This window comes from Mesoplodon mirus, assembly GCF_964341445.2.
Source record: "Mesoplodon mirus genome assembly, chromosome: 3".
Classification (NCBI taxonomy): domain Eukaryota; kingdom Metazoa; phylum Chordata; class Mammalia; order Artiodactyla; family Ziphiidae; genus Mesoplodon; species Mesoplodon mirus.
The window spans coordinates 176,617,823-176,644,272 of record NC_138978.1 but is presented as its reverse complement, the minus strand read 5'-3'; the positions used below and the strand labels follow the sequence as shown (position 1 = coordinate 176,644,272).

At 49.7% G+C, this 26,450-nt stretch overlaps 1 protein-coding gene across 1 annotated transcript in view; it reads right to left on the bottom strand.

Annotated features, from left to right (window-relative positions):
• ITPKB (inositol-trisphosphate 3-kinase B) overlaps positions 1–23,886 on the bottom strand; it is a 97,636-nt gene extending 73,750 nt beyond the window's left edge. Inside the window, exons 1-2 of the mRNA XM_082613774.1 lie at positions 23,600–23,886; positions 20,097–22,222 (exon numbers count right to left, since the gene is read on the bottom strand). Of these exons, the coding sequence (XP_082469900.1) occupies positions 20,097–22,010 (1,914 nt within the window). The 5' untranslated portion in view covers positions 22,011–22,222; positions 23,600–23,886. The remainder of the gene's footprint in view (positions 1–20,096; positions 22,223–23,599) is intronic.
• Positions 23,887–26,450: the final 2,564 nt, after the last annotated feature.

Below are 26,450 nucleotides of genomic sequence, written 5' to 3'. Positions count from 1 at the left end.
AGGACAGGTTTAACCACCTTCCACCTCCCCGGGGGTGGGTAGGGCTCACCAGGAAGCAGCCCTTCTCGGAGCCCTGCTGGGAAGGGTCGGGCCCTTGTGGGGGCCACAACAGTCTGGGTCCCCTGCCCTCTCGATCACTGTGGGCACAGTGCCAATCTGAGGATGAGTGAAGGGTTAGCAAGCGTTCACAGCCTCCCCACACTAAGTGGGCAACTGAGAAAGACGGCAAAGGCAGCTGGGCTACAGGCCCCCTCTGCCCAAACAGGTCCCCAGAGCCCGTGCACTTGCAAACAGTTCCTGCTCGGCTCCCTGCAGCATGCCCACCTTACAGCCGAGAAAAAGGTGTTGAAGGGACGGTGGTCCTGGCTGGGGAGCCCTGGCCTGGGCCGAGGGGGAGCTGGCCTGGCCCTGGCCCTGCACCCCGCAGGCCCACCTGTCTGTTCCCGTCTGGTCTGCATAACCTGCCGAAGGGCACCATCGGCTTTGAAGCTCTCAGAGGGAGAAAGAACAGGACAGGCTGGGGGTGTGAAAAATGGAAGGGAGACACGGTGCATCACAGAGCACCCTGGGGTATCCGACAGCAGAGGGAGGAAGCCGGTGCAACCCAGGTCAGGCAGCTGTCAGCAAACCGCAGGACGGTCAGGAACGCTACCCCACTGCACACCTGGCATCGCAGCCCTCCCTTGGGTACAGGCACCCCACGCACCCCTACAGCTGCACACGCGCGCACGCACACACACACTCACACACGCTCCAGCAAGACCCCAGAGGTAAGGAGACTCTGGACCTAGCTGGCTGTTCTCGACTCTTCTGGTCCCTGGAGCCCCTACCTCCAAGTTCCCAGATTGTGACTCATCCTGTCTCCCTGTGGGTCGATGCCTGTGTGTCCCCCACGCCCGCCCCATTTCTGTCCACCTCACTTGCCCTGTCTCCCTACACACCACAGGGAGAAACAGTTTGGAAACAGAGTGGAACCCAGGTTTGGAGAGAGCACTTCACTGGGGAGGGAAGTGGCCAACGATTGCTATCTTTATTTCTATTTTTCTAAGACCTCTGTGCCCCCTCTGCCTAGGGGTGACAAGGACTGCATCCTCCCCACAGGTTTCCGGTTTTTTCCCATTTTAGATCCACTGCAGCCAGCCTCTGTCTCTATCTCCTCTCCCCAGGGCCGGGGGCGCGGTCTGAGCGAGTTTCCAGCAAGGAAAATGCTCCTGGGTTATTTATAAGGCATTGGTTGAGACTTTCTAAAATCATCCCAAATGCTCTCGGTGGCTCCTGCTCTCATCCAGGGCTTCCTTCTGTCTCAGAACAGCCCCATAAATTTGCAGTCCACGAAGGACACCATCTTGCTACTTGGCTCGGGCTTGAAAGCTGTTCTACTTACTACAGGATCAGCCAGGGAAAACATCCTGGGTGGGTGTTGAGATAACTACCAGTGTCCTGAACAACTACACCCACTTCCATAAAACAACCTACTGCATCCAGGTCTTATTTTCTCGACTCCTTTCTCCCACTCCCACCCCCAACGTCCTAACTCTAAAATGAGGGCCTGTGACTTGGTCCTAACCCACAAGGACCTCTCTGGCTTATTCAGAGTATTAAAATTTTTTGGAATCTTAATAGTTCAATTTTCTCTTTTTGCTCAGCGATTTCACACTGGCTTTGGCAATAGGCCATCACTGAAAGCCAAGCTAGGAGGCCCTCAAAGAGAGGATGAGGTGTCCGTGGTCACACATCCCAGGTGAGGACCTTTGACATCTGTGGTAGACGTGAGTGCTGTCTCCAGCACATTTCCAGCTCTTTCCCCAGGCACGTGGTAGGACTCAAATCCCCTGCCGCCTTAAAGTTGAGGACATGAGACTTGCTTGGCCAATTAAATATGAGCAGAAGTGACAGATGCTACTTCTGGGCTGAAGCTTTACGAGCCAGGATGGATTACACCACATTCTCTTTCCCTCTGCCCTGGTGCCCAGCAGTGTTCCAGACAGTGGCTGCACCACCAGCCTGGGTCACAGAGTGAAGACGACAAGCAGTAGAGCCCACAGCTGACCCAGATCAGGCAGGAGGCATGAGCAAGAAACAAACGTTTGATGTTTTAAGCCACTGACTGAGAGGTTGTTATGCAACAAAACCTAGCTCATCCTGACTGATACAACACCTCTGATTGAAAGTAAGAATTATGCAGCTGCTGTGAAGCCAGCCTGATGCTAAGGAAACAAGAAAACATCAAGAGAGGGAAGTGAAGGGTCCAGAGTGAACGGTCATCCCTTAAACCTGCCTTGTCTTCTCACGCTTTCATGCTTTTGTGCCTGTGGGTCCTTCTACTCCGAATACCCTTCCCCTTTCTCGACCTAAGTGAATTCCTCCAAAATTGAACTCAAACAGCACTGTCTTGGAGACTTCTCTTCCAATGACCCCAGATAGAGTGGCATCTGTCCTCTGCTTTCGACAGGACTCTGCATGGACTTATCATTCTAAACACACGGACACTGTGCTAAGCACTTATTACCTGGGTAGGCAGTATAGAGCCGTGGTTACTAGGACAAGCTCTAGAGCAGTGGCTCAACCAGAGGTGATTTGCCCCTCGGGGGACATTTGGCAATGGCTGAAGATATTTTTGATTGTCACAACGTGAGGGAGTGCTATTGGTCAGGGATGCTGTTAAACACCCTACAGTGCACAGAACAGTCCCCCAAACTATATATATGTGTATATGTGTATGTGTGTGTGTGTGTGTGTGTGTGTGTGTGTGTGTGTGTGTGTGTGTATATATATATATATATATATATATATATATATGGCCCAAAATGTCAATAGTGCCAAAGTTGAGAAAACTTATTCTAGAATAAGAATGTCTGACAAGTCATACTCTGACTTTTCTACTGCTGTGATTTTAGGCAGGTCACTTAACTCCTCATTCAATGCCGATCACATAATAAACGCGTAATAGGGACTTCCCTGGCGGTCCAGTGGTTAAGACTCCGAGCTTCCACTGCAGGCGGCATGGGTTCAATCCCTGGTCAGGAAACTAAGATCCCACATGCTTCGTGGCATGGCCATAAAAACCAAAAGACAAAACAAAACAAAAAAATGAAATAAATAAACGCATAATAGATGTTAGGTATTGTCCTTTGCCTCCTCCATTGAACTGAAAATTCCTAGAGGGTAGGAACTAAGCTTCACTAATATACAGATCCCTACCTGCCAGCACAACTTGGATGCAGTCAGCACACAATAAATGTTTGCGGGCCGTAGGAATAAAGAGTTAGTTCACCCTTCCCTGAAAGTTAGCTAGTTGCAAATAGTAGATAAAACCCTCCACCTGGTCCCAAGAAGACAAAGTCTGTGCATTTAGCAAAACCTCTGCTGGTTTTAATGTTAAGTATTTTATTACTTCTAGTTCATTGCAAAGTACTAATGCAAGTATAGTAACTCTCATTATCCAGAATGTTTAAGAAATGAGGTCAACACACACACCATCCTGGAAGAATGCAAGTTCATGGGAAATGAGTTTTATAACAGTGATGCTATCTGGAGAAGTGACTTGAATCAAAATGAACTTCTCACCAATAGCCATAATACGTTTTATTTATTCAACCTCAAACCAAGTGCAAATATAAAATTTTAATTTGAACCAGGAACGTAACGAGAGGGGTTTTTTTTCTTTCTTAACTCTATTGAACAAGTTCAAACCAGAAATAAACCTAGATTTTCAAAAAGTACCAAACCAGAAAAGCATTCTGAACCAGAGCATCATGTGATTCAGCTCTATCTTTGGTCTTGGACCCAATCAAACGACCACTACAATGTGCTGGAATATTCTAATGGGCCACGGGGAAAAGCCCATGACCGTCTATGTTCAGGAGACTATCTCCACCGCCCGGGCCGGGCTCAAGGGACATTCCTCTGCTCTTTTTCCGAAACTCCTCTAAGCCCACACAGAAAACAATTCGTTCTTTATGATAGATTGTTTGTACAATTTCACCAAAGGAGATTTTGCAAATATTATACTTCATTATACTGAGGGAGAAACAACCATGTCTTTTCATCTCTTATGACTCACTGACACGAAGATCAAGGATGCTTATTGCACGCACTGAAAAGTCCCATATACATCATTAGGCAGAAAAACAAAAATAAATACATTCTTAAGCAGATGTCATCTACCCTGCTTCCCAGTGGAGACCAAACCCTGCAGCAGGCCCTCAAACTGGTAGCAATTCCATTAACACTCAAGACCACTTCCGGCCGCCACTACTCCTGACACAGGAGGCAAGAGGCGAAAAATCAACAACGCCGCCAAGCAGCCGAGGCTGAGAGGGTGCGATTCAGTGCACCCTGAAAAATGACTTCAGCCAGCACTGTCCTTAGCGGTTTTAAATTACACAGACACATTTTTTGTTTAATTAACATAAAAAGGGAAGCACTGCTGGGACCTTCAGCATGACCCTGTTGCAAGACTAAACCGCACAGTACAGGCCCCGCTGAGGAGACGCAGAGGGAAGGAGCGTCTGGGGACCGGGGGCCTGCTGGGCCACAGCCTTCCAGGAGGCCCAGAGGAGGCACGGAGACACTCGACAGTTCTTCCTTTGTTTTTCTTTTTATTTCCAGGCCCAACGACACCTTTCCTTAAATATATCACCCGTCAGTCAGCCTCGGCAGGATCCTGAGGACACAAGAGCTGACGGTGTGTGGGTGAGGACGCCCGGGACCTCCCTCCTGCACACCGCGGTCCCGCCAAGGAGGCGCTGCTCTAGGTCACCACGCTATTTTGGAGTCAGAGAAGCTTGGGGCATGAAGGGACCTCAGAGACGACCAAGCACCCTCACCTGAAGCCCTGAGAGGGGAAGCTCATGCGGGGGCGGGGGACCAATGCCCAAGGCTTTTGACCCCTGCCCGTGGTTTCACAGCAACCCTGTGGAATTTTTTTTTTTCCTAAGTTGTCAGGTGATTTCACCCAAGAGGATATACAGATGGCAAATAAGCACATGGGAAGGTGTTCAACACCATCAGGGAAAAACCAATTAGAGCCACAGAGAGACAGCCCTGCATAGCTATCAGAGTGGCTAGAATGAAACATAGTTACCACCACCACGCCACCACGTGCTGGTGAGGATGCAGGGAAACGGCATCACTACTGGTGGGGACGTACAAGGGTGTGGGCACTCTGGAAACAGCTTGGCAGTTTCTTAAAAAACGTAATAAATATGCAACAGCCTATGGCCCAGCGACTGCACTCCTGGACATTCAGCTCGGAGAAATGAGAGCTTATGGTCTCACAAAAACCTGTACGTGAAGGTTCACAGCAGCTCTATCTAAAGAACCAAAAACTGGAAACCACCTAGATGTCCCCTCCTAAAAGTGAGACTTTCTTCAGAGTCTCAAAAGGCCAAGCCGAGGCTGAGAATTCCAACTGACAAGCTGAGGGACCCCGTGAGAGGCTGGCGGTCCCTCCGCCCCGGCCTGCCTTTGCCCTGGGGCGCTGCTCACTGCCCCACGTGGCCCCTACATGGTGCTCACTGGAGGTCACCTTCATGTGGTGACAGTGCTGTGCTCCTTTCTAAGGAGACGCACGGCATCCTCCGAGCTCACACCCTCAGGTCTCAGCTCTGCCCACTGAGGCTCTGCACAGAAAAGTCTCTTCTTGTAGGTCAGGAGCCCCGAGGCAATCATCTATGGGAAGCCTGGGCCTCCCGGCCACCTGCCCCTTTGGAATAAACTTCCTCCCTTAGCTCATCCAGTGCCTCAATTTATCTGAAGTCTGTAGGCAGGTGATGCAACCTGATGCACCCACTTCCAAGTGAGGTGCTAATACTGTGTTTGAAATATAAACGCAGGACAGGCTTTCACCTATGCCATTTGAAAGGGGCCAGAATGCCTGGGGCTGCGCCGTATAACTGAATCCGGGAACCCATGAAACGAAGAGACCCGTGACGCCCCTCTGGGTGGCCTGAGGAAACGGGACACGTACAAACCATTGCTCTGTACCTGCGGGGACCCCGTCCTCGGGCAGCACTGCCCTCTCTCTCCTATGGGAGGGGACAGGCGAGTCCCCAGGGCCCCTGGGGGCCACAGGACGAATGCCTGATGCCCTCCCCTCCCGCCACGGTGAGGGGCTCACAGCCCAGCTCTGTCCGAGCAGTTTGGAGCTTTCACTTTTCATTGCCCTTTTGGGTTAGGAGTTCTTCACTTTTCCACTCCACCAGGCCGGGGGCCGAGAGGCAGCTCCAGAAGCTCGCTTCTGCTGCGGTTCCATCTACCGATCTGTGTTTCTGTACAAAGGCCCATTCATTTAGAAGGAAAAGAATCCTCTCTCAGTTCCACCCCTGTGAACAGAAAACTGATCTTGAACCAGACTAAAATGCTACTCCAAGGCAACCATGTGAAGGCAACTCTCCTGCTGCGCCGCCCCCACCCCCCGCCCAGATATAATATGTCCGCGGCAACAAGCAACTCTAGTTCCCTCAACCATCTCCAAGGCCTGTGGTTCAGACCCCTGGTCAGCCCAGCATCTTCCTCTGCACTCGATACAATTAGTCCCCATATCCCTAAAGCACGGAGCCCAGACCTAAACTCAGCATCCCTCTGCACAGAGCTCCATCCCCTTCCTCTCTCCTCCAGGTGACAGACAATGGAAGGAGCAGGGAGCTGGGAGATACCCACGAGCTCAAATCCCAGCCCTGCCAATGCCCAGCTGTGCCCCTGGGACTGGCAACCTCATCTGCCTGATCCCTAGTCTGCTCGCTGTAAAAGGAGGAAGGTAACATACACCTTACAGAAATTGAATGAAGTAACTTATGGAACGTGCCTGGCACAGAACAGATACTTCTGAAATCCTAGCCACTGTTATTGTTGTGCGGCCTAAGACTGCTAGGCATTTGTAACGGCTGCACCGCCAGCTAATGCACGCTGAATTTTTGTTAACATTATAACTCCCAGCGAATTTCCTAAGAAATATTGCTGGGCTGGGTCCCCTCCATCCCATCCTTCGTGCAGCTGACTTTGCAAAACCTCTACTCGGGACTTACATCCTCTTTTACAATACCTGGTCATGGAGTCGTACTGAACTATTTTCTGAAATTCTTGAAATCTTATTTCCAAAGTCAGTGTAACATGTCTGCACACCACGGTCAGAGGTCAAGCTAATGATCCCCAGCAGCGTGCCACCTGGGACATTCAGGGCACTTCCCGCCAGGCTCACCCCCATCGACCCTTAGGGCCAGCTCCCTTCCTCTGCATCTCCTGGTGAGACACTCCTGCCTTCCCCTGGGGATGTGGTATTTGAGGCCAATGGTGACAGATTAGAAAATCTAGGTCAGTGCAGAATGCCAAAGAAAGGATGCCAGGAAGAACCTCTGACCTGCAAGACTTCACCTTCTCAGCATGAACCAGCAGCCAGCCCACAGTGAGGCGGCAGACGGCTCTCCGGAGGGAGCGGGCTGATTCTTCATGTGCAGTGTGACACCGCAATGTAAACAGCATCCCAGACGCTGCTCCATATGGCTTCAGCCTGGGATGGAAACTAATTACCGTCCTGTGTATATTTCCAGGTCCGGGCAATAGGGAGTTACTGTCCTGTGCACTCACTCTCCAGACCGCCTCTGAGGTCAAGGCTGCCACATACTAACAAGTTCCTTTCGTGGTTTCATTCCTTCCAGACATCAGCCCCTCCATCCCTGCAAAGGACAGGCGGAGACTGGGGCTCGGGGGAGGGGGGATGTTAGCACAGGCCCACCCCGAGACCCATCTCTCCAGAAAGGTGCGTGGCCCAGTAACGTCACGCGAAGGACCCAACAGTTTAGGGCCTGGAAACTCTGCCCGGATGCCTAGTGGCCGTCTTGGGGTGGGAAGGTGAGCGTGGACCAGCGGCAGACAGGAAGGATGCGAACCCCAAGGGTGCACACCACAGGCTGCCACCCCATATCACAGCCAAGAAGGAAAGAGGGATTTCCACATCACACATCGAGTGTGCAGCAAAGTAGAAGCCCGTGTTTGGCAGGCAGGGTGCCCAAGACTATGGTGACGTCTGGCCCCGGAACAGTCCGTGCTGCTCGGCGGGGACTTGTGGCCACAGAGCCCCAGCTCCTGCCAAGGTCTGCACAGACTGCCACAGGCCCTCCTGGAACTCCGAAGCATGCCGGTATGCCCAGGTCAGTCCAGCTGAGCCCGGCCGCCTGACTGCGTTCTGCCTCCATACCACCCTCCACCCTCCCAGCCCTGAGAACAGGCCAGCAGGCCGCGACAACGGCAAAAAGCAACCGTGTGGCTAGGAAGTGTTGGGCAGGCTCTCCTTTGGGGTGTGCAAAGCGTGCTGCAGAGACCACCAGCCTGGGCCTCAAGACCTCAGTTGGGTCTGCAGTGGAAGAAAGCATCTCTTTATTCTAAGAAAGAGAATAAGAAACATCTTAATAAGCATGTGCCCAGCCCGCCACCAGACACGGCACAGGAAAGCAATGAAGCCCAGTGAAATCACATACAAGTTCAAAGACCCCCCTGGCAGGAAGAGCCACAGCTATACAAAGCGGTGATGTTTCTTATACTCATGTATATATATTTCATTCCCTCTCTTCTGAGCAATGGTGACTCTAAAAGACACACCAAGAAAGCAAAGGAGTGAGGGGAGGGGAGAGAAGAGATGGAGCCTTCTTCACCCGCAAAGGCTGGGCCTCCCGGGCCTGGGTGACCTCAGCCAGTTTCCACCTCCAAAAGAGAATAAAAAGAGGCTGGTCCCCGGTGAGTAATCTGACACCTCTTGCCAAGCTACTGAATATAATGGATTGTTTTTTAAACTTTAAGCTCTGAGCCCTGGTGACAAAGTGAGGCCTCTCCTGCAACTGAGAAACCTTCTTGGAAAAATAAGTCCTGCTGCCTATCTTGTCATCATCCTTTACAAGTAACTGCACTTTGGGATGAGGTGGCTGAGGCCACTCAGTGAAGGCAAGTTAGTGTCACAACTGGGGGGGGGGCGCGCGGTGCAGAAGAGGGGCTGCCTCTATCCCTGCCTGTTCTGTGCCAGGTCCTCAGGCCACACGGTCTCAGTTCATCTTCACAAAAGCGCGTGACAGAGGGTTGTCATCCTCACGTGGGAAATGAAGAAACCAAGGCTCAAAGAAGTGAAGTCCCTGCCAAGGTCTGGGACGGAGTGAGGGTGTGGCTTCAGGTGTGGCTGGCTGGAGCCCCCTCTCCAGCAGACCCTCTCACTTCCTCCCCACTCTAGCACAGACCTCCTACCAACCTCAGCATCACAGAGCCCCCAGGCCCCATTTTTTCTGCTAGGGGAAGAAGGGCACCAGCAAGCAATACTCCCTTGGTCACCCTCGTCACTTTCACCTAAACAAAGAGAATGGTGGACATTGCAGGCTCAGCATGATATACGCTCAGGAACGAGAGTACGGCTGCCTCTAAATCCTCGCAGTTGCTGTTTATTGAGCATTTATAGTATGTCCAGTCGCTGTGCCAGGCACTTCACACATGACCTCGTTTAAGGCTCACAGCCTTAAGTCTGGTATTAGCAGCCCCACTGCACGGATGGTGAAACTGAGGGACAGAAAGGTAAAACCTTTCTCGAGGGTCACACAGTCAGGAAGTGGCAGAGCTTAGACTCAAACCCAGGACTGTCCTGACGCCACACCAGGGCTCTCTCCCTGGAAGGGTCTACACAACCCCCAGCCCAGCCACCCCCAGGGCTCTTCCAAAGCTTCAGACTGAGCAGACACTCACTGAGCAGAAGTTCCTCCCAAGTTTCCTGACCATGTCCCTCTGGTCGATTGGGGTGGGGATGGGGGTTCTCCCGAGGCCCCGTCCAAGCACTACATCCTGTATCTGCTGAGCACCAGTTTGTGTGGTGTTCAATGCAGGGCGTTAAGGCTTGCAGAGGGAGGGGCGTGCCCTCTTCCCTTCCAACCTCGCAGAGTCTTTGGATCCAGAATAGTCCCTTTGCTTGACCACTTCTAACAGAGACAGCAAACCCCTCAAGGCCTTGACTGTCCTCAGTGGCTGTCGCCCAAATTCAATTCCTCTCCTCCCTGTTCCACGACACGCACTGAAGCTTCCTGCGTTTCCCATGCCAACACTGGTTCATTATTTATTAACTCATATTTAATGAATGTGCTCGTTTAATGGCTAGACAACTTGTTCTTGAGTTTCACAAATCTCAAGTCTGTCTGTTGGCATCCACTCTGCCTTAGAGGGCACATCCCCAAGGACAGGGATGGCATCAATTAAGCCATTCTCCTAAGCACAGGTACCTGCAGACAGAGGCAGTAGATAAATGCCTGCTGTTTGGCAGCCATGGGGGTGCCACATCCGCCTCTCAACGTGGGCAGCCACCAGAAGGGAGGTCCGGCCCTGTCAAAGGGTTTCGGGATCTAGCCCAGGGCCCAGCCAGACTTAGGAAGTGCCCAGGAAATATCTGCTGAATGTAATGTCTGCTTTAAAAAAAACTCAAGACTGCCGAATTCCTCCCTTTCACTTTCCAGGACACAGAAGGGAAAACCACAACTCGGTATTGGAAGAATCAATGCTCCCATTAAGCATCCTTGGACTCTGGATGGAGCGGAGTCTGCTCTCAATTATTCAGGAGCTGACAGACCTGCTCCAGGAACATGAGACCCCTGCCCTGTGGCCCCTCCTCGCTCCCTCCAGCCTTTCTTCAGGTCCATCACATTCGCATCTCCATGGACCAGTTAGCAAACCACAGGGGCATGAAGCTTCGTTCACAGTCAGCACTGGCTTCCATGGTCACTTGGGCAGGAGGCAGCGCTACTGAGCAGCCGGAGTGGAGTTAGGATGTCATTCCGAATGTCTACTCATCCCTGCTCCCCGGGCCCACTGCCACGTCCACGTCAGAACTGGCTCTGCTGTGGACATAGAGGTTGTTTCTGACAGAGTCCTTAGCAATTTCTCTTTCAGCAACACAGATGAGGGAATATCTTGCACTGGGGCAGTGCTTGCCCTGGTCCATCCTCTTCTGGGAAAGCTTTAAAAACAACGTCACAGTTGTACACCTGAAACTAATATAATATTATAAGGCAATATTACACGTCAATTAAAAAAATAAAATAGATCATTGTTTATTAAAAAACAACAAGTATACTTAGAGTGTGCATGACAGAAATAAACAAATGAGTACTATAGAAATCAAGAGAAAATCTGGGGGAAAAAGGCAACATCATAGTATTCGTGAAAAAAAAATTTAGGCGGGAAAGAATACACTCTCAAAATGACTCTACAAACACGATCTCATTTAAGACTCACAAAGACCACATGATGTAGGAAGATTATCGATGCACCCATTTTACAGATGAGGATACCAAAGCCCAAAGAGGCCAAGCGCCGAATCTGAGAGTCCTAGTCTTTCCAGCACACTGCACTCCTAGAGTATGCCCAGGAAAGTTCTCAGAGAAGGTCTTACATATCCTAAATTACTTGGAATTAGCAAGATGCTGAATACTAATGAGTACTTAAATGCTGTGACAATGATGATGACAATGGTGAAGAGGAGGAAAAGGTTTCAATGGCCTCATATGGACTAAAATATCAATTATAACGCATTCAAAATGTCCCCTACGTTAGCATATTTTTGTATCCGTAAGGATTTTTCAGTAGTTTCTCAAACCAGTGTCTTCCCAACCTCCCAGCTTGAACATACAGCAACCAATTTTCCTACCCTTGGCTCAGCAACCTGGGTCTCAGGATCTGCTGTCCCAACAAAACCTCCTAGCCATTTCTTAAGTTACTGGCTGTGGCTGGATTTTCCACTTGACATTGTTAATAGATTAAACTGTTTATCTCATTGTCATACACAGGCCTTTTCAGTTTCCTGCTAATAGATTCAGGTTAGATAAGGTTTACAGAAGTGATACTCCCTGAGTTCCTCTCCATACCCCAGCCGGTCTCCTTTCCCCATAGTTATGAGATGTATTGTATGAAACCTACTCTCCAGATAGCTAACTTGCAAAAAGAAAATCTTACACACCCATGCATAGCAGAGGATTAGCCAAACACCAGCTTCTGCACGACTGTGGAAGAAGCACTTAACACAAGATCCTGCTGAATTATACATTTTACGACTCCGTCATCAATTGCCATAGAGAAGAAGAAAACAAATTGAGCTGAGCCTGGAAAGAATCTCAGTGAAATTGGAAAAACACTCGCTGGGAACCGCCTGGGGGTGCAGGGACCTCCCCGGTAACTGCCGGGGTGCCACCAACTCTCAGCATAACAAGAGAAATTGCCAGGTGAGCTGGTGGATGGCCAGTCACCAGGGAACCAAATCCCTCCGTTCTGAGGCACACTGAAGACTCCCCATAGTGAATGAAAATATTAAGCACTGCTAATATAAAATGTATTACAGCTTCTTCTTGGAAGAACAATAAACAATCCGTTTATTTCTCCTGGTTAAATGGAATGGGGGGGCAGGATGCAGAGGACCCATTAAGAAGGGCAAAGAAAGAAAACAGCTGTCACAGCCCCCAAAGCCCAAGGCCAAAGTACCTCATTCCTGCCCTCCGGATGCATTAAGACCAATTTTATAAACATGAGCAAATGGACCAGACCACCCTTTCGGTAAGCTCTGCAAGGACAGAGCCTTACCGGGCCTCACAATACATATATATCATCTCTGGGTTAGGTGAACCCTAATCTTAGTCACCAGGTCAATGGAAATGATCTCAATGCCTTTGTTTGAGATGCTGTATCATTTTATTTTCCCTTTCCACCCAGAATCTTACCACAAAGGTAAAATGCTAGATTAACAGGATAACAGTGACCTTCAAGAGGGTGGAGTCTCTTCAGTTGAATACTGGTTACCACCGGGTCGAATGAGAAGTTTTTTCCTACTTATTCTGAGATGGGAAAATAAAAACATAAAAAACAACAAGTATACTTAGAGTATACAACAAGTATACTCCCCCTCCACGCTCCCCCCACCCCATTAAATCATACATAAATATGAACTGCAGAGGTTCATTCTGCTTGCTTACTGTCTGCAGCTCCTACTTTTGGTTACTTATAAAACTTATCAGCTGGTTTGGAGCAAAATAGAAATAAACATTTCAGGAAATAAAAAAGGTAGTATTGACTAGCGGCCTGAAGAGATACCTTTTGTTGAATGGGTTTCCATAAAGTGATATTGAGTAAATACAATGCCCAAGTAAAGCTCAATGGAGGAGAAAGATCAGATCTCTAGGAGTGAATTCTTAATGGAACTGCTGAGAAACACACCAGACAAGTTAGTCAAAAGCCTGCGTCTTGGCTTACCAGTGAAATGATGATCATAAATCATTCCTCATCAGAGAAAGCCTGGAGGGCCCTGCCTTCCCGTGAGAAACATCAGAGTGGTCTTCCCTGCACACACACTCTGGGAGAAGGTATCGTCACTGATCTTGTTCCCTGAGGCCTGTATTGGTCTTTGATCCCCAGCCCCATAACTGAACCAAAGGAAACTACACTAGGAAACAGACAGAGGGTAAGACCAGCCTTCTTCTCAATGTTCCATGAAATACACTTCAGGAAGCTGTTGTGGTCCCACAATAGTGTGTGAATTCACGGGTAGCCTGTGAATACCGGTCTTTGAGAAATCCATTTTATTGCAGCCTTATTGGGTGAGGCAGAATCATCTTCCAGGATGGTACTGGGTGAAAGTGGCACCTCAACAAAATCCTAGAGTTGCTACCAAGAATTTCTTCCAAGGGACCCAACGAATTTCCCAGACAGACACTGCCTCACCAGTACTTAAGATGTCTCCTAATTCCACCTCCACTAACATTAATTGAGCCCGTACCATGTGCCAGGAGCCATCCGAGGCACTTTTAGAATGCTGCATCCCTTAACTCTCATCCCCCACCCCGTGAGGTCATGCCTACTCTCTCCATTTTTCAGAGGGCTTGCAGGCCATGTGCAGACTGGGATTTCACCCAGGTCTCCTATACGCCAGTCTGGCACCCCTACTCCTATGGCAGGAAGTTCACAGGAATAAGCAATGAGCCTGCCTTAATTGTTCTTTTTTCCCTTTTTTTGTTCCTCCTCTCCCGGATCACTCGACAGTTCTTTTATGGGTAGATAATGCAGCAGAGCTACTGTCTATCATTCATTCATTCATCCATTCCTTTAACAAACATTTCAAAAACACTTCCTATGTTTAAAGCCAAGGTGGATCTCCTCAGGTGAGTAAGGAGTTCATCCACTAATGAAGTTTTTTAAGGGAAAAGAAAAATGTAAACATGACTGTATTGAATACACTCTGGCCTCGCTTTCCTCACTTGTAAAATGTGGATGGTGGAGAAAATGAGCTCTAAAGCCTCCCCTAGACTCAGATTTATATTATGATATTTATGTAGGTTATAGAAAAAAAATTGTTATTTTTTAAATTCTAAGAACAGAGGCCTAACTCCCTAATGAGATCACATTTATATCTATAGTGTCTTTTAGCGCAGGAGACCTGAATTGTCTTTCAAATAATAATACACCCCTGGAAAAATGAACGACCAGGTGTCTGGGGGAACCACAACGAGAGTTGATGGCGGAACTACAGCAAGTCAAGTCTGACTACAGGATCATGGGACCAGGTTGGACCCGATTCTTCCAGACCCCCAGGGTGGCCTCCACAGTCTAGCAGACTGGACCCATCGGTCTGAGGGAATGCTACAATGCTGAGTGTTTGCATGTTGTTGAGGCCACCTGTAGTACCACAGTCCTTAGTTAACTAAGCTAACAGTATGCAACCACAGGAGGGCACACAGTCTCAAGAGAACCGGACATACAAAGTCCCAAATAGCCCATTGAGACAATGGAGGTTGGCACTCTAACTGGCTTTTCACGTTACAAGAGAGTTCACAGTTGGGTTTGGTGTGATTATGTGAACAATGAGCTCCCCAATTCATGAAAAATACATCATTCACAATGTCAATTCCACCCAGTCAGGAAAAAATCATTGCAAGGCACATTTGTCATGGACTGGAGGGAACAATGTGTATAACCTACAATGCCAAGATCTCGTCTCTTATCAAAACCCATAGACCAGGACTTCCCTGGTGGTCCAGTGAATAAGACTCTGCGCTCCCAATGCAGGGGCCCCAGGTTCGATCCCTGGTCATGGAACTAGATCCAGCATGCATGCTGCAACTAAGAGTTGGCATGCCGCACCTGAAGATCCTGAGTGCTGCAACTAAGACCTGGCGCAGCCTAAATAAATTTAAAATATATATATATATATATATATATATATATATATATATAGACCCTTCCGTGCTGACAGTGTGTCCACAACACAGTTTAGAAGAGTTCGTGAGTTAATCCTGAATCACTGATTACCTGAAGTCTACAAAGTTTTTTCACCCAAGATATAAAACTCTTTCTATTAAATATTTTAAAATTCTGCCTTTAGACAACTACGTTGAAACCCGACAAAATAAAATAAGCCTAAACAATGTTATCAGTGCTCCCAGGAATATAAATAAACTACAGAGAACTAATCTAATCTGTAACTACATTTAACTGGCATGTGCCAACAAAATCAGAAAAGTGGCTTGGTAGCAATTTGGCGCTAAAAAGCAAAGTTCTGAAAATGCTTTCTGTAACACCTGAAATACATTTCTCTAAAAGCAGAAGCCGTCCAGTTTAATATGTTTTTTCTTGTTAAACCTAAAAGCCTGGTAAATCTTGAGCTGTGTTTCTGTGATGCCTAAACACCAATCTCTCTTTTTCTCTACACCCCACCTTTATTTGAAAGGATTCAAGCTGGATGAATTACTTTTATCTTTGATAAAATGAGGTCTTTGAAGTGACGTTTTGGCTCTGCAGAGGCAAAGCCTCAGTTTCCAAACTTAACTATCTGAGGAGGCCGAAGCCCTCAGAGAACAATGCATTTTTCACTTGTCAGGTTAATGTGCTGGCATCCTACCAGCGCAGCCTCTACTATCAATCAGTCTAACCATTAACGAGAATCTTGGGTATTGTACTGATTTATTTTGATGATACTTTTTCAATGTGAAATTACAAAGAACCATTCTTCCAGTTATGAGAGATGAGAGGCAGATTATTAATGGATCTTAAGGAAAAGCACACAATTAAATGTGCCCAGTTTCGGCCTCGGCTGCCCAAGGTCCACACCAAAGAAATCTTGTCACATTTCCAGACACCCTGATACGTACTTCACATACAGCAGGTTTTGAATCAAATGTCTGGAATTACATAGTCACAGAGAGTTAGAACTCTACAGGCCCCCATGAGCTCGTCCTCACACAGAAGGCATATTTTAAAAGGAGGAATCTGAGCCAGAGCTGCAGCCCTTGGGTCCCTTTGCCCCTCTGAGTCTTGGTTTCCTCCTTCTTAAACAGATCAGGGTAACACGCAGAACCTCACATAAATGACTAGGGGTCCTCCCAGATCTGAAAAGTCCTGAAGACTTTCCAGAGAGATCCTGGCTGCACACCTGAGGGGGAAGGGTGCCCCATCTTAAGAAAACAGCATATGCAACCCGAACTCGTGACCCCATAAATCTGGGCCTTCCATATTCTCTTCCAGATAAGAATTTCCCCCTTAAAAGTACTTACCACCATATTTTTTTTTAAAGTAAGTATCCCTCTAAGGCTTTTAAATTTTAATTGGGTTTACCCTCAAATAAAAATGTCACACTTTTAAAAACCACATAAAACCATTTTAAACTGCTCGAATTTTTTTACCATATATATTGGTTAGTTTTTTACTTTAAAAAAGGCAACAAAACTAGTCAACACACAAAAAACTAAAGGAAACAAAATTCCAACGGCCCTGAAAAAATAGTAAGCACCAAGAAGGCAAGGATTTTGTATTATAATTCCTTAAATGTCCCCCAGGTAACTAGACCAGCATTTTGTTTTGGTTTTTGTACACATGATTGATAGTACAATTTTGGAATAAATCAAGAGAATCTATTTTTGGAAGATGCATGCTTAGTTTAATTTAGCACTTTAAACCTGGTGTTTCAATGGCCCGGTTACTTTTAAATGGAATAACACAGGGAGGTCAAGAACTGTTGATTAATTTCTAGTTGTCTTAAAGAACAAGAGAGAACACCCTTCTTCCTCCGTGCAATTCGCTTCTGTTCAGATCTCAGAAAACCGTAAATGTGAACACGCCTGAATTTAAGCCATTGAACGCAAAGCGCGTGATACAACTACTTGTGAGCAAATTTCAAGCGCCTGCTCCTTTACAAACAGACAGAGAGGAGCAAAAACTCGGAACACTATTTCAGAGACAGGCATGTCTGAAGCCTGAACTGTAGGAAAGGCCTGAAGCACTTTGCATACAGCTCCTACCCATGGAAGCAAATGAGCAGAGGCGCTTCTCACCACATTCCCTTTCAGTAAAAAGGCCTCTGCTAATTTGCATAATCTAAATGGCTCAATAAGTTTCAGAGTGCATTTCCAAACAACCTGCTTTTCACTTTGTTTTTAACTACAGGGACATCTTCGAATTCCCCTACACTGGCGCTGGGACTTCTCACAGTGATGAGCAGGCAGGGAGGCCACACAGCAGGAGAGCTAACCCAGCATCCAGGCTCCAGGCTTTGCGGGGCTGTCACCTCTGCCTGAGTACCTCGTCACACAGTCATCCCTCCGCAGAAGCAAAGAACCGCCCGCGCACACGAGGCATGAAAGGTCTAACTCTGCTCAAAGACACAGCAGCACAAAAAAAAGTGTTCTCAGTATGGGTCTGAAGGTCAGGGCTTGGTTGTGTGACCAGAAGCCTGAACGTGCAGTTTCCAACCTGTGTGTGTGAGTGGGATGCTGGGAGTGTATGTATGAGGGTGCGCACGGGTGAGGACGGGGGCCCCTGAGTGCGGTGCAGCAGTGTAGACAGAAGCAGCACAGTCCGAGGAGAGGACCGAGTACTGATACTGTAGAGCCTCAAACAGCGCAGGCTGGGGTTTTATCTATAAAACACTGAACAGCTAAGCCAAAAGGCCCCGTCAATCAAGTTGTCTGGCCTTCTGTAGACAAAATATCAATCTCAGGTAATCAAGTGATTTTTGACTCAAGGAGCAGATGTTTTGGTGTCACAGATAAGGCTCCGCCACAACAATCTGTACGTGAAAAAGAAAACTGAGTGTATCGTGCAAGCAGTCAACCAAAAGCTCAAAAGTCCCTAGGATCCCATAATTTCCAGTTGGTTACCCACCCTTCCCCCCACAGACACTCCCTATCAGCCGCACATGACCAGAGAGGGAGGCTGGCAGGGGCTTTTTCCCTGGCCCTTCTCTGTGGGTGTCTGAAACCTTGTTTAAAGAAGGGAGGTAGGCTGGACCACAGGCAGGCCTCATTTCTACCTCTGGACCCGTTCGCTACCTTGACACCACTCAACCCTCTGGTTTCTCAGCTGGCATCCCTCTGGCAAATGAAAAAAAAAAATATTGTCATCTATCATTATTTATCTCCCCTTTAACTCACTTCCAGACAAGAGCCCTTTTCAAACATCGGGACACACAAAATACTTTGAGAGCCAGCCAATAGGAGCTGCTAATCCACCACTAGAAAGGGCAAATGGAAAGTTGGAGAACAAGTTAAAACAACTTGGCTATGCTGGCTACGCTCCAGGGTATAAAAAGCCAAAGGGAGGAGTGGAACAGGGGACCATCTCATAGACCTTTAATTGTGGGCAAGAAGGCAGAGAAACCTGAGCCATACCTTCAGTGAGAAGCATTTTCCACCTGCCTTTCACCACCATCCATCCTCTTCCAGGTGGACCACCCCTCCTCTAAAGGTGGTGTGCCTGTGCCAGATGCCCTGTGCTGGCCACAAAATGCCAGGCTGATTGGGGCCAGATTCTGCATACATATTTGCCTCCCCATCATCAGCAGAAAGCAGCGTCTCATGAAAAGAAATGCCTGGTCTACAAAGATTCAGACTGTGATTTCTGAAGTGGGAGTATGACAGACACACGCTTTGGAGTCCAAAATAACTTAGAGCAGCATGTAGAGTAGAAATATAAAGTTCTCAGTTGCTGTGGTTTAAGTTATTGAGGTACAGCGAATAGTACTTGATATTCAAGACTAAATCGGAAGATTACCTACTACAATAAAATGCAGACTTTCGCCCAAGGTAGCACAAGAACCCCTTACACGCCGAACTAGGAAATTCCCCAGACTCTGGAAAAGCTAAGAGAAAGTCCAGACCTTTTCAGAAGCGCTAGCTTCAACTCTTACATCTTTCATACGATGCTCTGATCCTCCCAAGAGTGAAAACAGCCTAGGACTGAGATGAACTGTGTACAGAAATAAACCCCTGTCTACCGCCATAGCCAGAACAAGATGTCAGTGTGCTGAATCACAACAGATGCACTTGAAAACGTACTTGAAATGTACCTGTACCAGCCAACGAGCATATCCATGAGGACGTATCTACCCTAGGGATATCACCCAGATGCAATTCAACCTAATGTAATATAATATTGTTATTAAAGAAAACTATCTGCTTAGCTCAAAGCCTAGTTTTCATTTTAATTCATACATCAAACTGTATCTTCTGCTGGCCCCACAAATATTGCAATGTCCTGACAATTTACTGAGGCTAGGTGGTTGTCCACCCAAAAGACCGGCCAATGCCACAACTGCAGGTTTCAGGGCCCTGTTCCAGAATCACGTCACTCATTTTCCTAGCCTATTAGTAGAGCCTGAGTTAATTCCATGACATCCTTGTCAGTTCTCCTCCGCCTAAATGAATCACAGAATTAAGTGTTTCACCTGATCAGACAAAAGCTACATACACTCAGCAGCTCTGTTCACTATCTTTGGAGATTCACCAGGAAGCTTTTGGTCACACTCATGAATATTATCTTCCCCAAAAATGAGTGGTGACCTGCCAGAGGTACCTTAAAAAATGTCTTTTAAGATGTACATGGAAATAACAACAGAAATGACTCCAGTTCGCTGTGCAAGCTACAAAGTGCATGGCCAGTGCCTAGGTACCTCCCCAGCAAACACACCTGGAGAGAATTATAAGTTGTGACTGCCCCAGGGCCCTGGTCAGAGTCTTTCTGACTCAGTAGAAGGTAAGAAAAAGGGACACGTGGGCATGAAAGCAGCACAAGTTCTAGAAAAATCTCAGGGCAAGACCTACCACTCTGGGCTTCTGCTGGTCCAGGGTATGCAGGAAGGCAGAGTTGGGATCCAGGCAGCGCTCGGGGTCACTGGAGATGTCCTCCTCTGAGTCCTCATAGGAGGAGGAGAAGCCAGTGGAAGACGCAGAGGAAGAGGACAGTTTCCTCAGCGGCAGGCCGCCCCGAGGGCTTCCCTGCGCCTCCTCCAAGGCACCATCCTCCTGGGCACCCATGTCTGTAATGATGACGGCAGGGATATTGCTTCGGCTGCAGGCCTCTCCCCGGGAAGTCTTGTCCTTCTGATCTGGGGAGAGCTGCTCTGGGCTGGGGTGGGCATCTCTGCCCTGAGGCTTGCTTCCCCAAGTCCCCTCGGATTGTACCCCTGTGACACACGTCCAGGCCAGACCCGCTTCTTCCATGGAGCCCAGGCAAACCCTGGAGCTCCCAGGCTGCACACCCACCCTGTCCCCAGGAAGGCACTGAGGTTCTTTCAGATCTTTTGCTTCCCAACACGGCAAAGGCTCCAGCATTCCTCCAGAGGGAATCCCCGCCTCCACCTCCCCGGGGCCTGGCTGTGCTGAGCTGCTGCCCCCAAGCAAGCCCAGCGACGCAGACCCTTCATCCAGTCTGTTGGAGCGCGGCCGTGCCTCCCTGGCCACTAGGGCCCCACTCTGGGGCCCCTCGGAGCCTACTGAGCCCCGGTCTCCGGGCTGCCTGAAGCAGCTCGGGGCCTCAGAGGAGTCCGCCGGGCTTTGCGCGTTCACAGTCCTCTCCTCTGGCCTTTTGTCCGCTTCAGGCGCCCCGGAGCCCGGCATGCCACCGGGCAGATTTCCTCTCCCCACCTTCCCAGGGGGCTCTCCACTGCGGGGCCCGCCCCTCTCTGGGGCCGGACTTGTCTCACTGCCCAAAGACTGCCCCTGACTCTTGGCCAGGGCCTCCCGAGGGTACACACCCCCAAGCTCGCGGGCCCTCTCAGACAGCTCAGTGAGGGCAGGGTTCTGTGGATGGTGTGGCCCGGTGGATGTGGCCCTCGCTGCCACTTCTGTGGCCATCGTTAAGTTCCCTCCGACCAGCCCCAACGGGGGAGCTTGGTAATTCTGAGTTCCCAAAGGAGAAGAAACCCTCTTGTCAACTTCCATAGCAATGGGTGAGCCACAATGGGGTCCGGCCGGGACCGGCTCCCTCATTTTCACCGAAGCGCCTGGACCCTGAGCCGCTGATCCTGCCGGGGCATCAGGGCCGGGGAACGGTGCTACTCCCTCTTTGTCCTTCGAGAGGCGTTGGCTGGGCGTCCCTCCTCTTCTCCCGGAGTCGGCCTCTGAAGTCTCCGGACATTGTTCCCCCCAGGACTTTGTCCTCCGCCCCTCACTCTGAGCCAGGACCCTTCCTGGGGGCTGACTGGTGCTGCGGAAGGGGCACGGGGAGGGCGATCGAGCCCTGCCCAAACGCGGGCTGCGGGGCGCTTGAGTGGCGGAGCTCTGCGCCTGGATGTGCGCCTCGAACATGCCCACTTTCTGGTTCACCTGCACGTTCTGCAGCTCGCGCTGTAGGATTCGAAGCTTCCTTTTGGCCTCCTCCGGCCCCGGAGGGGAGAGGGTACCTGTGGTCACCACCTGCTGCCCGTCGCCTCTTAGGCGACCCGCCCAACTCGGGCTGCCCACGCTGCTGCCGCTGCCGCTGCTACTATTCAGCCTGCGCCGGCCACTCCGCCAGCCCGGGGGGCTCCCGGGCTCCTCCGGCGACAACGACTCGGCTGGGGGGAAGAGGAAAGAGGAGCCACTCCCGGGGCTGAAAACGCTGCCGGGGCTCAACACGGCCCTCCTCGGCGGCGGGGGCGTCTCGCTGCTGCTGGGCCGAGGGCCGCCGCCGCTCTTCACCTGGTTGGCGCTATTCATGATCACCAGGCTGTTGAGGGCATAGCAGTACATAGCCATAGTACTGGGTCCGCCGCGCTGCCCGCCGCCGCCGCTCCTGTTCCGGCTCCGCCGCCGGCGCCTCCTCCTCCCGCGGCTCTCGGCTCCCGGCTCAGCTCCAGAGGCCCGGCGGCCGCGGCTCCGCGCGCGGATGGGGTGGCATGGCCTGGGCGTTGGGCGGGGGGCAAGACCGCGGGCTCAGCCCCCGCCGAGTTCCGTAAACAACAGCGCCGCTGTGGAGACACAAGGAGAAAAGTCAGGACCCCAGAGGGCGGGTGCGGGGGACGGCTAGGGGACTAGGACTGGGATTGGGATCCCCCAATCTGTCGGGGATCGGTGCCACTGGACATCTTATCTACAGGGACTGTGCGGCACGGCGAGGACACCAACCCCAGGGGCCCTCGGTCGCCAGCTAGGTTGTGGGTGTGTTTTCCGAGGGCGCTCCCACCCTTCGCCCCAGACTGTGATGCGCTTGAAGGTCCCTTCACATTCCAAATTCTAAGAGTTGCCTCCAGAGCCGCGCGGACGGGCGGGGGACCGTACAACCACTTGATTGCTAAGCGGGCTATATGCGGGGCGCGGCAGATTCCGAGCTCTCCGAGAGTGAGGACACCCCTCCACCGTCTCTGGGTCCCCTCGGCTTTGCAAACACTGGTTACATCGGGTATAACAGGGCAGCTCCCCGCCCCCCCCCCTTGGGCTTCAGGATCTCCTCGCTCCACCCTCTCTGGCCATCAGGGACCGACTCGGAGGGAACCTGAGCTGGACCTGCCTTCCCCGGTCGCTGCCTGAGCCCAGGTCTTGGAAGACCCCTGCGTGCCTGCCTTTTACCTTCCTGACCCTGGCCTTGGTGCTGTGTCCCTCGGCCTACGACGGCCTGGGCGCGCGGCGGGGCCGCAGCCTAGGCATTTTTCAGCACTGGCTTTGTCGTCAGTCCCCAAACAAGTGTGTATTGTGAGTGTGGGTGCGTCTGCGCGCGCCCGGGGCCGAGGCGCTTCTCGTCCCCTGTACCGGAACCAATACACGCCGCCCCCCCCCGTCGCCCCCCGCGTAGGGGTGTGTGTGTGTGTGTGTGTGTGTGTGTGTGTGTGTGTGTGTGTGTGTGTACGCGCGCGGACAGCGAGTCCGCACTCCGCACACCCTGTGCCGGAGGACTCGGCTGCCTCTGCGGGCTCCGGGACCCTTGCCCACTCGGAAGGACTCCAGGGTGGGCATGGCTGCAGCCGGGCGGAAGCCCGGGCTCTGCAAACCTCCCGGGGCCCCGCTCTAAGCCCGGAGGCGGCGCGGCCGAGTGCAGGGCTTCTCCGCATCCTGGGCAGCCTCGCCCGGCGCCAAGCCGGCTTCCCGGCGGCCGGAGCCCATGGACGCCTGCAGCGCGCCGAGGTAGGCGGCGGGGAGTCAGCGGCCCGGAAGGCGAGCACGGGAAACGCCGAAAACTCGCCTCTCCCTCCTCTCCACGCCACCCTCCCCAATCAAACCCCCTTGCCCGTCTCCCCGGCCCACCTCCCTGCGACTTTTCAGAACCCGGAACCCTCAGATTCGCTCCAGAGCAGAGAGAGAGGGGAAAGAGGGTTCGGAGGCGAGAGCCATTAAAAAGCCGCCAAACTTACCTGCAGTTGCTCAAGATTCCCGCGTCCTGTGCAGACTACATGGCCCGGGAACGCAGACCTCGAAGGAGAAAGATGGCTTTAAAAGTAAAAAAGCTCGGAAATGGTTTCCTCACTTCTTTTGGAAGACAAAAAAAAAAGGGGGGGAATGGGAAAAAAGAGGGAAAGCTCCTCGGCCGGGGCGGGAGATCCGGGCGGTGGCGACGCCGGCCGGCCCTGCACGCCCTTGTGGGCTGTGGAGATACTACCCCTGTCAGTGTCTGCTCCCGGCTACTTCAGTGTTTGTTCAATGTACGATTAAAAAAAAAAAAAAAAAGTTGGGGTGGGGGGGTTTGGGGTGGAGGAGGGAGGAGGGAGAAAGGCGGGGGCTTGGGGGAGGAAAGCAGGAAGGAAGTTGTGAGCCTGTCTGGGGTTGAACTCAGCGGAACAAGTTTTTCTTTTCTTCTTTTTTTTCTATTGCTTGGCAAGACCGAGGGAGGGAAACACTTTAAAAAAAAAGTTTCCATTGTTAGCTAACAACCAAAAAAAAAAAAAAACCTTTTAACTTCTGCGGGTTAAAGATATACGATCCATTTTCCACACCCTCCAGTGAGCCTCGCTGACGGCTAGCTTTATGAAACTTTTTTTGAAAAATGTTTTTAATAAAGTTTGAGCGTGCATTTTAAGCAAAGCAAATCATGGGGACTTTTTTTAACATTTAAAACGGGCTAAAGCCTTATATAAACGGTTTGTGTTCTTGTACACAAATATGCAAATTCGAAGAAGGTACTTTGTGGGCACCTCGTTGCAGAGTTGCAGATTTTAAATGCTTCACACTTGTATTTTGGAAGACTGGTTGGGCTGTGAGCTGTTGATGGTTTTGCAGTGCAATTGCTAGTTGTATAAACACGCCTTTGCACTGCACATTTTTCTATTACTAAATGCACACAGCAAATGTGACATTGGCATATTTTTGCACTCAATTCTCAAAGTTATTTTAAGATAAAGGATAGTCCTGGGACTAAGAAGGCCTGAGACCCCTTGCTCAGTCTCCTGCAGCTGGATGATTTTCAAGAGACATTTCCCCCCACCATCAGCAAGTACTACTGGGCAGAGATCTTACCCCATTTAAGCTCTGGTGCTGCAAGTGTGTTTTCCATAATTCCCTAAATTCTACACTACAGAATTTAGTGGAAAGAGGGAAAACACAGCTGCTAGGCTCAGGAAATGTAAAACTCTAAAGCCTGAATCAGTCCTAATAGTCTTATTAGCTAAAATTTAGATGGAAATTTTGACTTTGCTTGTGGCAAACCCATCTCTTGCTTGTTTATGTAACAATACTCTTTAAGTGAGAAAAGCAGCCTGCTGCTGCATCAGAAAAAGACTCATGTTAAATCTGAAACTGAGATCTTCTAGCTAAGAATTCCCAGGAATGAGACACTTTTGAGTCCTACTTGTTTTTTTAACATGCCATGTTGAAAAGACTGAGCCTGGTTCCTATCCCATCCCCAATGGGGCTAAATAAAAAGAGCCCAGAGTTCATTCAGGTGTTGACTCAGGATCTGGGCAGTTGCTAAGGCAGAGAAGCCAGCCCTACCCTTGCCCCTAATTCGCTTCCCCAGGGGCAAGAAACAGGAGCTGTCAGTTCCCAGGAGACCCTCTCCATAGAGCTTATTTCTATCATAGGAGATGCAAACACCCATGCCAGGTGTCATGGTGGAAACAACTGGAGGACCTAGCAGGGCATACAGTGAACACAGAATCTTAGCTTTCCAGCCTCTGGGAACTCTCACTGTCACCTCACAGCCAGACATCATTGGCATTCCGAAGAATTGAGAAATTCAGGCTTCCTGAATGTTCAATCAGCCTGAAGAGTTCTTGCTCAGAACGCAGCCAGCAAATGGTCAGGTGTGGCATGCTGAAGGGATTCCTGCCTTGGGCTGGCAGTAGAACTAAATGATAGTTCTACCAGTCTAAAATTCTAACTGTGCTACCAAGGACGGCAGGGATTAGGGAAAAGATGGAGCAAAAGCCATATCTGGAAGCCGGCATGGTTGGCTTGCATCTTGAAGCAGAATCTGGTAGCCTTCCATGATTTTAAATGAACAAAGAAAAAAGTTATATAGCACTTATTATCCAGGCACTGTTCTAAGCACATTATAAATATTTACACATTTCAATCCTTATAACAACTGTATGAGATGCATACTATTATTATCCCCATTTTATAGATGAAGAAATTAAAACACAAAGTGGTAAGCAATTTGCCACATCTATTCAATATTGTACTGGAAGTCCTAGTCAGAGCAACTAGACGAGAAAAAGAAATAAAAGACATCCAGATTGGAAAGGAAGAAGTAAAACTGTATTTATTGATAATATGATTACCTATGTAGACTATCCTATGGAGTCTACAAAGAAGCTACTAGAACTAATAAGTGAGTTTAACAAGTGTATTCGTTGCAAGGGCTGCTGTAACAAAGTACCATAGACTGAGTGGCTTAGACAATAGTAATTTATTTTCTCACAATTCTGGTGGCAAGAAGTCTGAGACAAAGGTGTTGGTCAGTTTGGTTTCTTATAAGGCTTCTCTCCTTGGCTTTTAGATGGCCATCTTCCCCCTATGTCTTCACATGGTCTTCTCTCTGTCTGTCTGTGTTCTAATTTCCTCCTCTTGTAAGAACATTAGTAATATTGGATTAGGACCCACCTAATTTTAACTAAATTACCTCTTTAAGGACCCTATCTCAAAATACAGTCACATTCTAAGGTACTGGGAATTAGAACAAATTAAAACTTCAACATGTAAATTTTGGGGTACACTATTCAGCCCATAGCAACAGGTTGCTGGATTCAAGACCAATATACCATAGTC